This window comes from Carcharodon carcharias, chromosome 10 (genome assembly GCF_017639515.1).
Source record: "Carcharodon carcharias isolate sCarCar2 chromosome 10, sCarCar2.pri, whole genome shotgun sequence".
Classification (NCBI taxonomy): domain Eukaryota; kingdom Metazoa; phylum Chordata; class Chondrichthyes; order Lamniformes; family Lamnidae; genus Carcharodon; species Carcharodon carcharias.
The window spans coordinates 114,299,863-114,314,420 of record NC_054476.1 but is presented as its reverse complement, the minus strand read 5'-3'; the positions used below and the strand labels follow the sequence as shown (position 1 = coordinate 114,314,420).

Sequence of the window (14,558 nt, the reverse complement as noted above, 5' to 3'; positions counted from 1 at the left end):
ATTTCTTCTTCCTACCACTGATACAGAATTAAAGTCCAACACAGGTCCATCACTTTTTTAAAAATTCTGCATGTCGACCATACAGTTTTCTGAGATTTATAAATTACATATACACATATATACCAGGTTTTCTTCTCGAGACTGTCCTGGGCTACTTGAGCTGGTTGCTCCATATGGTGGTGGAGCATCCTGTGAGGTAGATGCTGTTGTCCCCGGGTGGATATTTGGTATGAAGTACTGTTGCTCAGGCACATCCATCCTATAAACAGGGATATGCACATGTGGGGTTGGGGCAGATGGAGGTCGCTGTCCCAGTACTAGATCTACTAGGTCTGACTTCTCTCTGCACATCTCCATTGAAATTTCATGTAGTTGTAGGTAATCACGCAAGTCTTTCACTTTCATTTTCATTAGCTCTCCTCGTTCAAAGTCAGTGGCACGGAATCTCTGGCAAGTGTGGCACATTTTAGGATTGTTCTCAGGTTGGACTGAACAGGCTGTGCAGAAATTCTTCTTACAGTCCACACATACATGCTGTAATGAGAAGAAATGTTAATGGCATTGTGCATCATTCAACTTTGTACATTAAATTAACACAGAGTTCCTACTTGACTTACTGTGGTCATTTCTTCTTTCTCCTAAGTTAAGCAATTTTTTAAAACAAACATTAAACCAGCATTTCTCAGAATTGTTCCATATCACAACCATAATAGTTGATCTCCCATGAGATTGCTCATAGTAAATTTTTGTAGGGATATGCCATTTAATTCACAATATATTGTTCCACTTTTCAGCTGGTCCGTTTTCTAACAAACTAGGAAAACAGGTGTTCAGATAATTTACAGTAACATTGTTTTGAAGCATAGTTGTAAACTGGAATTTGCTCATCTGTTTCTGGCTGGACATTAGAAATGCAGGTCAGAACAACCAGCATTTTAAGATTGTTTTGCATCTGTGGAAAAACGTGATACATGTAGCAAAACATGACATTTGTAATATGGCATCTGTGCGTATAGAAATGCTGTTTTTGATATAATACTTAGATTTTCCATGGCATTACTAATGCCAAGAAAGATATTTCATTGCCTTATAGGGACAGGAGTATTATAACTATGTAATGCAAAATGCATTATCTTGTTGGCAAAGTAAAACAGTATACTTTCAAGAACATAGATCCAACAGCTGTTGAGTAAACATTGAGAGAGTTTATTCAGAGTTTAATTGCCAACCAGACTGCAGGTCAGAACCCTGGCTTTAAATTTAGTTGGTTAAAGCAATTAAGAAGTTGCAAACTTCAATATTTTCTGTTCCTGGACAGTTTCTGTTTATTTCAAATGACTGCTGTTGTCCTTATTTTAAAAAAAGGTAATATTAACATCAGATGAGGCTTGGCTCTGGTATTTTCTATTCAGGCTGGTTTCTCTTCACATTGCAATCCTCTGACTTTTTCCTAATCTTATCATTACCCTCCTTCTCTTCCCCTGCCCGCACCCCCCCCCCCAACCCCCCCACCCCCCCCCACCCACCCCTGCCCACAAGCCCCAACCTCCTCAGCCAGTTTGATATGAAAACCAATGGACAAAAAATGAAATAGAGAAAAAACGTGACTTATTTTCCCCAACTAAATTCCTGTGGAATCTCCTGTGGAGTTTGCACTTGGAATCATAGGCTATGCTACTACAAGGTGCCAAGGTGTGAAAAGGGGAGATGGGTATACATGTCTACTGAAAAACCATGTTTCTAAGAATGCTGCCCAGAGATTGTGAATCATTTATTTTGATTAAAGACAGTAACATAAATTAGAGTTGCCTCACTGCAACTGGATAAATAGCACAGCTGCATTCATGAATGTAAAAGAAAACTCAAACTGTCAATATGAAAAGAGATGCTCCAAACATTTCCCTCAGCACCTCTTCCTAAAGCAAGAGAAAATGAGAACTGGTTTCACCACTATAAAAGGATCTGCAAAGGAGTTTTTAACTCTGCATAAAGACATGGCCAGATTTTCAGGAAAAGTAACAGTGAGGCTAGCAGGTTTTGCCATCATTAAAAAGTAAAACAAATAGCAACTTTTGGTGATGGCATATGTACAGTTAAACAAGGAAATTAGGACGTTGCTGGCCCAGTAGCCCTGCTCCTCTAGAAGCTACATGAAAACAAATGAAGGGCATGAAGTTAAATACTTAAATGACAGGTAACCACTAAACACAACAGAAAAGCCAAGGCTTCTTTACTCAAGCTGACACTAATTTTCAATGGTCTGGTAAGTCTTAAATTCTGCCAAACAGTTTCTCTGACACAGAAAAGTAACTTTAGAAAGTGTGGAATCTCATTCCTTCAGGTTTTTATTATTGCTGGAGAATTTTTTTAAAAATGTAAATGTAAATTTTTTTAAATTTTCCCTCTTGGTCTCATCTTTTTCATAATACCCTCTTTCCTTCCCACTATTGCACTTTCTGTATATGATTTGGCATTGAAATAATTGTTCTAACTTACACTACCTGATCAGACACAGCAGTCTCAGAAAGGATTCTTCAATTGATTGGTTAAGGAGATACACAGTTGCTTGCCCTGGTCACACAGGTTCCATCCCCTGTAGGAGGGCGCTGCATTGTTTGGATTTCTAATCATTGCAGGTTCCTGTGCAAAATCCCATAGAAAGTTTGTGGGCAAGTGTAAGAGCAATGAACAGTTAGCACAGTTCGTTTGCTGCTGACTGCTGGGGGAAAAAAAAATAAGTTTTTATGTAACAATCGTTTTCAAGTTCCAGGACTAAGAGTAAACGACTGTTGCAATCCTATGTTCTCTCTGATCAGCAAAACAAAACACCAAAGTAGCTTGTTTTCATGAAGCTTTACAAGTAAAGGATTTTGAATTTACATTTAAGCAGATTTTGAAATAATTTGGAAGGACAATCTCAATTCTCTCAGCCTGCCTAAATACAGTGCAAATGGATATATGCTGGATAATTTTTAACACTGCACATGCTAAGACCCTGGGAATTGCAGACACAGGTTTACTTGTTTATTTTCTTCAGTTAGCAGAAGTATAGCTTTGGGTGGAATATCAACTCCAATCCTAAGATTTTTAAGAATGGCTGAATTCCCATGCTTAATGCTTTAATGAGGATACTTGGTCAAACTTTTTTTTAATATAAGGATTTTTCTAATCAAGTGAATTATGTATTTTTAAAACAATGTTATGAACCTTGGCATAAAAGCTTTTGGTTCACTTGAGAAAAAATGGCCAAAAGATTTTAAAATGATTCTGAGCAATTTAACTGGTTTAGTTGCTTTCAATTATGCCCTGGAATTAGAAAAAGTCAGGCAAATTTACATTCAAGGAGCAGAATTGGACAATCTTGTATTAATAAATTTGATTTGTAGAATCAAATATATCATCATTGGGACCTAAAATGGGAATGGAAGTTATTGTAGCAAACTCTTTTTAAAATTCTTCCACAAATAAAACACTTGAATTTTTAATCTGCACTTGAGCAGGTCATTGTCAGATTTTACAACAACTTATACTTGCATAGCATCTTTAATATAATAAAACACCCCATGACACTCACAAGAGCATTAAAACAAAATAATGACACTCAGCCATGTAAAGAAATATTAGGTCAATGACTAAAAGCTTGGGCAACGAAGTAGGTTTTAAGGAGCATCTTAAAGGAGGAAAGCAAGTTAGAGGCGCTTAGAGGTGCAGGGAGAATTTGCCAGAGCTCAGGGCCTTGGCAATTAAAGACATGGTCACCAAAGGTGGAGTGATTAAAACTGGGGAAGTTCAAGAGACCAGAATTAGAGAAGTGCAGTTATCAGAGGATTGTGGGGCTGAAAGAAATTACAGATACACAGAGGGATGAGGCTATGGAAGGATTTGAAAACAATGATGAGAACTTTAAAATCAATACGTTACTTAGAGCCATAGATTCTACAGCATAGAAAAAGGTCCTTCGGCCCATCGAGTTTGCACGACAATCAAACAAGTACCTAACTATTCTAATCCCATTTTCCAGCACTAGCAAGACCCATAGCCTTGTATGCCATGGCATCGCAAGTGCACATCCAAATACTTCTTAAACATTATGAGGGTTTCTGCCTCTGCCACCCTTTCAAGCACTGAGTTCCAATTCCCACCACCCTCTGGGTGAAAAAATTCTTCCTGGTATCCCTTCTAAACATCCTGCCCCTTACCTTAAATCTAGAGCCAATGCACATCAGCAAGCACAGGGGTGATAGGTAAACGGGACTTGGCGCGAGTTAGGATATGGACAGGTTTAACCTAAGTTTACGGAGGGTAGAATGTGGGAGACCAGCCAGAAGTGCATTGGAATAGTCAAGTCTAGCGGTAGCAAAAGCGTGCATGACAGTTGTTTCAGGCAAGCTGAGACAGGGGATAAGTTGAGTGATGTTATGGAGATGGAAATAGGTTGTCTCAGTGATAGAGTGAAAGAACTTAGAAGCTTATCTCTGGGTCAAATGTGGCACCAAAGTTGCAAACAGACTGGCTTAATCTCAGTTTTGCTAGGGACAGGGATGGAGTCAGTAGCTAGCAAACATTCTGAATTTTGATCTGCACTCGATGCAACCATTATAAGATTTTAAGAATTCATGTAATGCTTATGTGATATCCTCACATGTAGAAGTCCTATTTATATGCATTCTGCCAATATGGACGTCTGTTCAAAAGAATTGGTAATCCACAAATTAATGAGTTACATTTTTAAAAAATTACATTCTACAGCACCTTTCATGATTTCAGGACATCCTGTGGCTCAATCGGTAGCACTCTCACATCAGAATCAATAGGTTATGCGTTCAAGTCCCACTCCAGATTTGAGCACAAAAATCTAGACTGGCACTTGAGTGCAGAGGGATTGCTGCACTGCTGGAGGTACTTTCAGATGAGAGGTTAAACTGAGGCTTCATCTTCCCTCTTACATGGATATAAAAAATCCCACAGCACTATTTCAAAAATAAAATGGTAGTTATCCACAGTGTCCTGGGCCAATATTTATCCCACAACCAACATCACACTAAAAAATTATCTGGTCATTATCACATTGTTGTTTGCTGTGCACCCAACTGTCTTTTTTCCTATGTAACAAACTGTACTTATCAGCTGTAAAGTGCTTTGGGATGTCCTGAGGTCATGAAAGGCACTAGATAAATGCAATGAAGCATCTTTGAAGTATGCTGACTGTTTTAGTACAAACCAAGGTAGCCGATTTGTGCACAGCAAAGTCGCATAAATCCTAATGAGACAAATGATCAGATAATCTGGTTGCTATGTTGGCCAAGAGAGAAATAATAGTCTGTAGACTGAGAGATGGCCTCTGCTCTTCTACAAATGGTGCCATGGGTTCTTATATGGTTAACCAAGAGAGCAGAAAGGGATTTTTTTTTTAATACCTCAGCCAAAAGACAGCACCTCTGACAACTGAGCACTCTGTCACTCCTGTACTAAAGTGCTAGTCTAGATTATGTCTCCATGTCCTGGAGAAACCTTGAACCCAGGACTTTCTGACTCAGGCAAGAGCACTGCCACTGATGCAAAAACTCAGTCATTCAAAGGTGCAAGTTCAAAGCTTGTGCAGATAATGCCTCCATGCGGAATCATGGCAATGCAGTAAGAATATCATTATCATTGTTCAGTTGTCTCTTACATAGATGCTTTTGTATTTTTAAAGCAGTACTGTCTGGACAAATGACTGTCTAAAAACATTAAAGAAAACAGTGGCTACAAGAGCAGGTCAGAGGCTAGGAATCGTGCAACAAATAACTCGCCTTCTGACTCCCCAAAACCTGTCCACCATCTACAAGGCACAATTCAGTAGTGTGACAGAATACGCTCCACTTGCCTGGATGAGTGCAGCTCTTACAACACTGAAGAAGCTGGACACCATCCAGGACAAAGCAGTCCGCTTCATCGGCACCACATCCTCAAACATTCACTCCTTCCACCACCGACACACAGTAGCAGCAGTGTGTACTATCTGCCAGATGCACTGCAGGAATTCACCAAGGCTTCTTAGCACCTTCCAACCCACGACTACTACCACCTAGAAGGACAAGGGCAGCAGATAGATGGGAACACCACCAACTGGAAGTTCCCCTCCAAGTCATTCGCCGTCCTGACTTGGAAATATATCGCCATTCCTTTACCGTCGCTGGGTCAAAATCCTGGAACTTCCTCCCTAACAGCTCTGTGGGTGTACCTACACCACGTGGACTACTGCAGTTCAAGAAGGCAGTTCACCATCACCTTCTCAAGGGTAACTAGGGATGGGCAATAAATGCAGGGCCAGCCAGCGAAGCCCACATCCCGTGAATGAATAAAACAAAAGGAGAGAGAAGTGGTTGGAGGAAAAAAAAGATTCCAGACATTCGTGGTTAAAACTTCACAGAATATCATCATGAGGTTGTAGTACCAATCCCGTGTAGGCTAGTCACTTTGTTTTAAACTACAGCTTCCAAAGGCAAGTTAGGAAACATATCAGGGTGTGATCATAAGCCGTTAAGAATAGCAAGGTCCACATGCTATGCTGATTTACATCATCTCAGAGAAAGCAGAGTGGATATGTTACTATTGACTTTGGTAACCCAGGATCAAGGACCTGTGGAAGTTTGTTCTCATCTTTCTCTCAGCTAATTATTTGGAAAGTTCTCTTGTCAGATAAAGGCCAGATAAGACTCAAGCGTGAAGCCATTTATGATCAATTAACCTGCTAGTTTTAGACTTGAAAGTTAAGTTGAAAAGAGAAAAGCTTAAGATTTCATTATCTTGGTTACCACCATGCTGAGACTTCAGTTCATTTGTATGTTAGCCAAAGGTGCAAAAATAATTTCTCTCAAACACCTCCCCCTATGACAAAAAAGTCATCTGGGGCTTGCAAGAGCATGAATTTGGAGCATTGCCAAACGAAATACAAATCACTGTTTGAACAGAGGATATAACACATATGTGAATCTATCCATACTATTAAAAGTTACGTGTTTACAAAAATGTAGACTTATTAGCAGATTATAAGTGCTTCCAGAGTTGCTAACCGTGGTTAGCATGTACTACACTGCCACATGGACATCATGGCTTGGGTTGCAAAACCAGGAACAGATATTTACTATGAGAGATCTCCATCAACTTGGTCTTCAGTCTTTACAGTAAGCCCTACATACATAACTGAAGAAAACATGCTAATATAAAGAACTAATATTTCAGTTTCATTCCATAATCTTACTTCATACTTTGGATGGAGACTATCTCCTGGCCTGGACTCCTGCCTACCTCCTATCTGCTCCCGGAGTGCCACTTTCTGACCACACACACATTCTATTTTGGGACCATCAAAATACTCCCATGTCTGAGTCAGAAGCATAATACCTTCCTGCTCCACAACTACAGCTGAAATATTTAAGCGCCTGTACAAACTTCCTCAGAGTCGAGAAAAGTTGGGTTAATTTTCTAAGAAAGACTCATACAAATATAGACCGTTCATGGCATAGAAGAAAACCATGTTGTCCATCTTAACTGTGCTGGTTTAAAAAGAGCTATTCAGCTTATGCCATCTTTCCAGGCTTGGTCCATAACTCTTTAGGTCATGAGATTTCAGGTGCAATTCCAAGTGTGATAAGGGTTTTTTGCCTCTATCACTCTGCAGGTAGTGAATTCCAGACTCTCCTACCTGTGTGAAAAAAATGCCTCTGCTAATAAAGGCAAGTATCCAATCGGCATTCTTAATCATATCTACACTTGAAAGTTTTGAAATTGTGCCCTGTACACCCAAGTTAAAGTCAATAACAGATAATCAAGAAAAACAGTGGTTCTGGTACCAATCCCTGAGGAACTCCACTATACATTTTCCTCCCGCCTGAAAATCAATTGCTCATCACTACTCTGTTTCTTGTCAGTCAGTCAACTTTGTACCCATGCTGTCACTGTGCTTTTGATTCTGTGGGATTCAATTTTGCTGACAAGCCCATTATGTGGTGTTTTATCAAATGCCTCTTGGAAGTTCATATATACACCAACCACATTGCTCTCATCAACCCTCTTATCTCAACAAAAAAACTCAATCAAGTTAGTCAGTGTATGGACATGCATTCACTTCTCAGTATCCAACCATTTATTTCCTTGTCAAGAATGCCCTCCCCAAACGCATTACCTGACTTCTCCAGATTGAACTCCAATTATCTCTTTTCTGCCCACCTAACCAGTCAATTGATACCTTCTTGTAGTCTACAGCTTTCTTCCTCACTGTCAAGTGCAGTCCATTTTTGTATCATTTGCACACTTCCTAAACATGCCCTATATTAAGTCTAAATCACTGATATATACCACAAAAAGCAAGGGACTTCGTACTTTGTGAATAGGATCCAAACCAATTGGTGAAGCCAAAACCAACAAACAGAGCTTTTCTTTACTAAGGGAGTTTATTGACTTGCTCAGTCACACAGCTCTCCTCCCACATAACCCAGTGTCCCAGCTATTCCCTATTTATATGTGCTCAAAAACAATTAATGCTGAGCCCTGCAGAACCCCACTGGAAGCAGCCTACCAGTCCACAAAAACACCCATCAAATATAACACTTCCTGCCACTGAGCCAATTTTGGATCCAACTTTCTCTTGAATCTCACACGCTTTCACTTTTCTGAACAGACTGCCATGTGGAGTCTTGGCAACAAACTTATCTCCTCAAAAAATTCAATCACTTTAGTCAGACATAACCTTATATTAACAAATTCACGCAAACTGTCCATAAGGCCATAAGATGTTGGAGCAGAAGTAGGCCATTTGGCCCACTGAGTCTGCTCAGCCATTCAATGAGATCATGTTCGAACTAATAATCCTCTCAACTCCACTTTCCTGCCCTTTCCCCATAACCCTTGACTCCCTCACTGATTAAAAATCTATCTCCGCCTTGAATATACTTAATGGCCCAGCTTCTAAAGCCCGCTGTGGTAAAGGTTCACTACCCTCAGAGAAGACATTCCTCCTCATCTCTGTTTTAAATGGGTAACCCCCTTATTCTGAGATTATGCCCTCTGGTTCTAGACTCTCCCACAAGGGGAAACAACCTATCAGCATCTACCCTGTCAAGCCCCCTAAGAATCATATATGTTTCAATAAGGCCACACCTCATTCTTCTAAATTCCAATGAGTAGAGGCTCAACTTACTCAACCTCTCCTCATAAGAAAATCCTACCATACCTGGAATCAACCTAGTGAACTTTCTCTGGACTGCGTCCAATGCCAGTATATCTTTCCTTAGATAAGGAGACCAAAACTGTTCACAGTATTCTAGGTGTGGTCCAATTAGTGCATTGTACAGTTTTAGCAAGAACTATTTTTATACTCGATTCCCTTTGAAATGAAGGCCAACATTCCATTTAGATAAAAGCAAAAAACTACGAATGCTGGAAATCCAAAACAAAAATAGAAATAAAAATACCTGGAAAAACTCAGCATGTCTGGCAGCATCTGTGGAGAGGCACACAGTTAACGTTTCAAGTCTGTATGACTCTTCAACATAACTAAGTGAAAATAGAAGAGAGGTGAAAATATAAGCTGGTTTAAGGGGAGGTGGGTCAAGTAGAGCTGGATAGAGGGCCAGTGATAGGTGGAAATAGCCAAAAGATGTCATAGACAAAAGGACAAAGAGGTGTTGAAGGTGGTGATATTATCTAAGGAATGTGCTAATTAAGGGTAGAAAGCAGGACAAGCAAGGTACAAATAGCCCTAGTGGGGGTGGTGTGAAGGAATCGAAATAGGCTAAAAGGTAGAGATAAAACAATGGATGGAAATACATTTAAAAATAATGGAAATAGGTGGGAAAAGAAAAATCTATATAAATTATTGGAAAAAAAAAAGGGGGGCTCGGAAAGGGGATGGGGATGGAGAAGGGAGTTCATGATCTAAAATTGTTGAACTCAATATTCAGTCCGGAAGGCTATAAAGTGCCTAGTCGGAAGATGAGGTGCTGTTCCTTCATTTTGCGTTGAGCTTCACTGGAGCAATGCAGCAGGCCAAGGACAAGACATGTGGGCATGAGAGCAGGGCGGAGTGTTGAAATGGCAAGCGACAGGGAGGTCTGGGTCATGCTTGCGCACAGACCAAAGGTGTTCTGCAAAGCGGTCACCCAGTCTGCGTTTGGTCTCTCCAATGTAGAGGAAACCGCATTGGGAGCAATGAATGCAGTGGACTAAATTGAGGGAAGTGCAAGTGAAATGCTGCTTCACTTGAAAGGAGTATTTGGGCCCTTGGAAGGTGAGGAGAGGGGAAGTAAAGGGGCAGGGTGTTGCACCTTCTGTGATTGCATGGGAAGGTGCCGTGGGAGGGAGTTGAGGTGTAGGGGGTGATGGAGGAGTGGACCAGGGTGTCCCGGAGGGAACGAGCCCTGTGGAATGCCGCCGGGTGTGTGTGTGTGTGTGTGTGTGTGTGTGTGTGTGTGTGTGTGTGTGTGTGTGTGTGTGTGTGTGTGTGTGTGTGTGTGTGTGTGTGTGTGTGAGAAAGGAAGATGTGTTTGGTGGTGGCATCATGTTGGAGTTGGCGGAAATGGCGGAGGTTGATCCTTTGAATGCGGAGGCTGGTGGGGTGATAAGTGAGGACAAGGGGGACCCTATCATGTTTCTGGAAGGGAGAGGAAGGTGTGAGGGTGGATGCGTGGGAGATGGGCTGGACACGGTTGAGGGCCCTGTCAACCACCGTGGGTGGAAAAAGTCGGTTAAGGAAGAAGGAAGACATGTCAGAGGAACTGTTTTTGAAAGTGGCATCATCAGAACAGATGCGACGGAGGTGAAGGAACAGAGTGAATTGGATGGAGTCCTTACAGGAAGTGAGGTGTGAGGAACTGTGGTCGAGGTAGCTGTGGGAGTCGGTCATCGACACCAACACCCATCCAGGACTCTCCACCCTGCCTGTCCCTCTGTCCCCATCCCATCTTCCAATTCCAGCCCCACCGTGTATTCACCATACCTCCTGACCTTGCCCTCTCCGATGCTGAACATTCAGTGCTCAGCAAAGGACTTAGTTTCATACCCTTACGCCCTCATCTCAATGAATTTCAGGCTCGGCACGATGCTGAACTCTTCTACCGCCACCTTCGTCTCTGTGCTCACTTCTTTGGGCAGGAGTCCTATCCCCATTCAATGGATCCTTTTTACCCGCCTTCAATATTCTCCCTCCACCTGGACCCCTCCTTCTGGACTCTTACCTTCTCTTGATCTTTTCATTGAGCACTGTCGGCTTGACATCAGTCATCTCAATTTCTCTGCTCCTCTCACCCACTCTAGCCTATCTCTCTCTGAACTTGCTGCACTCCGTTCTCTCAGGTCCAACCATAACATTGTCATCAAACTTGCTGACAAGGGTGGTTCTGTTGTTGTCTGGTGCACTGACCTCTACCTTGCAGAGGCTAAGCGTCAACTCGCAGACACTTCCTCCTACCTCCCCCTAGACCATGATCCCACCACTGAACATCAAGCCATTATTTCTAGGACTGTTACTGACCTCATCTCCTCTGGAGATCTTCCTCCCACAGCTTCCAACCTGATAGTCGCCCAATCTCGGACGACCCGCTTCTACCTCCTACCCAAAATCCACAAACAAGACTGTCCCGGCAGAGCGATCATATCAGCCTGTTCCTGCCCCACAGAACTCATTTCTTGCTATCTTGACTCCATTCTCTCTCCCTTTGTCCAGTCCCTTCCCACCTACATCCGTGATTCCTCTGATACCCTACATCATAGCAACAATTTCCAGTTCCCTGGCCCCAACCGCCTCCTCTTCACCATGGCCGTCCAATCCCTCTACACCTCCATCCCCCACCGGGATGGTCTGATGGCTCTCCACTTCTTCCTCAAACAGAGGCCCGAACAATCCCCATCCACCACCACTCTCCTCTGTCTGGCTGAACTTGTTCTCACATTGAACAATTTCTCCTTAAACTCCTCTCACTTCCTCCAAATAAAAGACGTGGTTATGGGTACCCGCATGGGCCCCAGTTATGCCTGTCTCTTTATGGGGTATGAGGAACATTCCTTGTTCCAGTCCTACTTCGGCCCCCACCCACAACTCTTTCTCCGGTACATCGATGACTGCTTCAGTGCTGCTTCATGCTCGCGTCTGCACCTGGAAAAATTTATTAATTTTGCTTCCAATTTCTATCCCTCCATCATTTTCACATGGTCCATCTCTGACACTTCCCTTCCCTTGACCTCTCTGTCTCAATTTCTGGTGATAGGCTGTCCACCAATATCCATTACAAGTCTACTGACTCCCACAGCTACCTCAACTACAGCTCCTCACACCCCGCTTGCTGTAAGGACTCCATCCCATTCTCTTAGTTCCTTCGCCTCCGTCGCATCTGTTCTGATGATGCCACTTTCAAAAACAGTTCCTCTGACATGTCTTCCTTCTTCCTAACTGAGGTTTTCCACCCACGGTGGTTGACAGGGCCCTCAACCGTGTCCGGCCCATCTCCCGCGCATCTGACCTCACACCTTCCTCTCCCTCCCAGAAACATGATTGGATCCCCCTTGTCCTCACTTATCACCCCCCCCAGCCTTCGCATTCAAAGGATCATCCTCCACCATTTCCACCAACTCCAACATGATGCCACCACCAAACTCCAACATCATGCCACCACATCTTCCTTTCAACCTCCCCGGGGGCATTCTGCAGGGATCGTTCCCACCCTGGTCCACTCCTCCATCACCCCCTACACCTCAACCCCCTCCCATGGCACCTTCCCATGCAACCGCAGAAGGTGCAACACCTGCCCCTTTACTTCTCTTCTCCTCACCCTCCAAGGGCCCAAACATTCCTTTCAAGTGAAACAGCATTTCACTTGCACTTCCCTCAATTTAGTCCACTGCATTCGCTGCTCCCAATCAGTTTCCTCTACATTGGAGACAACAAACGCAGACTGGGTGACCGCTTTGCAGAACACCTTCGGTCTGTCCACAAGCATGACCCAGACCTCCCCTGTCGCTTGCCATTTCAACACCCCACTCTGCTCTCATGCCCACATGTCTTGTCCTTGGCCTGCTGCATTGCTCCAGTGAAGCTCAACGCAAACTGGAGGAACAACACCTCATCTTCTGACTAGGCACTTTACAGCCTTCCAGACTGAATACTGAGTTCAACAATTTTAGATCATGAACTCTCTCCTCCATCCCCACCTCCTTTCCGATCCCCCCCTATTTTTTCCAATAATTTATATAGATTTTTCTTTTCCCACCTATTTCCATTATTTTTAAATGTATTTCCATCCATTGTTTTATCTTTACCTTTTAGCCTATTTCGATTCCTTCACCCCACTCCCACTAGGGCTTTCTGTACCTTGCTTGGCCTGCTTTCTACCCTTAATTAGCACATTCCTTAGATAACCTTCAACACCTCTTTGTCCTTTTGTCTATGACATCTTTTGGCTATCTCCACTTAACACTGGCCCTCTATACAGCTCTACTTGTCCCACCCCCCCATTAAACCAGCTTATATTTTCACCTCTCTTCTATTTTTACTTAGTTCTGTTGAAGAGTCATACGGACTCGAAACGTTAACTGTGTTCCTCTCCGCAGATGCTGCCAGACATGCTGAGTTTTTCCAGGTATTTTTATTTTTGTCAACATTCTATTTGCCTTCCTCATTACCTGTTGAACTTGTATGTTAGCTTTTTGGGATTCATGCACAAGGACTCCCAAATTCCCCTGTACTGCAGCCTTCTCCATTTAAACAATATTCAGCTCCTCTATTCTTCCTGGCAAAATGCATAACCTCACATTTTCTCACATTATATTCCATCTGCCACTTTTTTGCCCATTCACTTAACCTGTGTATATCGTTCTGTAGACTCCTTGTGTTATCCTCACCATTTGCCTTCCCACCTATTTTTGTATCATCTGCAAATTTGGCAATAGTACATTCATTTTCCTCATCTAAGTCATTAATGTATATTGTAAGTAATTGAGGCCCCAGCACTGATCCCTGTGGCACTCCACTAGTTACAGGTTGCCATCCTGAAAATGCCCCCCTTATCCCAATTCTGTCTTCTATTAGTTAGCCAATCCCCTATCCACGCTAATATACTTCCCCACCACCATGGACTCATCTTATTAAGTAGCCTTTTGGAAATCCAAATATACTATATCTACTGGTTTTCCTTTATCTATCCTGCTAATTACCTCCTCAAAGATTTCTAATAAATTTGTCAGGCATGATTCCCCTTCATGAAGCCATGCTGACTCTGCTTGATTAGATTATGTAATTCTAAATCCTCTGCTATTATATCCTTTATAATAGATTCTAACATTTTCCCAACGACAGATGTTAAGCTAACAGGCCTATAGTTATCTGTTTTTTGTTTCCCTCCCTTTTTGAATAAGGGAGTTACATTGGCAGTTTTCCAATACTCTGGGACTTTTCCAGATTAATCTTGGCCTTCCTAAATGCTGATTTATACTCAGAATTTTTTTTCAATAAGTTGTCCATCACCGAGGTTAAGCTAATTGCCCTTTAATTATTCAGTCTATGCTTTCCACACTTTTTAAACAAC

At 42.4% G+C, this 14,558-nt stretch overlaps 1 protein-coding gene across 2 annotated transcripts in view; it reads right to left on the bottom strand.

Annotated features, from left to right (window-relative positions):
* LOC121283486 (E3 ubiquitin-protein ligase rififylin-like) overlaps positions 1 to 14,558 on the bottom strand; it is a 90,990-nt gene that overhangs the window by 18,644 nt on the left and 57,788 nt on the right. For both annotated transcript variants that reach the window (XM_041198119.1, XM_041198120.1), the window contains exon 4: positions 124 to 534. In XM_041198119.1, the coding sequence (XP_041054053.1) occupies positions 124 to 534 (411 nt within the window). The remainder of the gene's footprint in view (positions 1 to 123; positions 535 to 14,558) is intronic.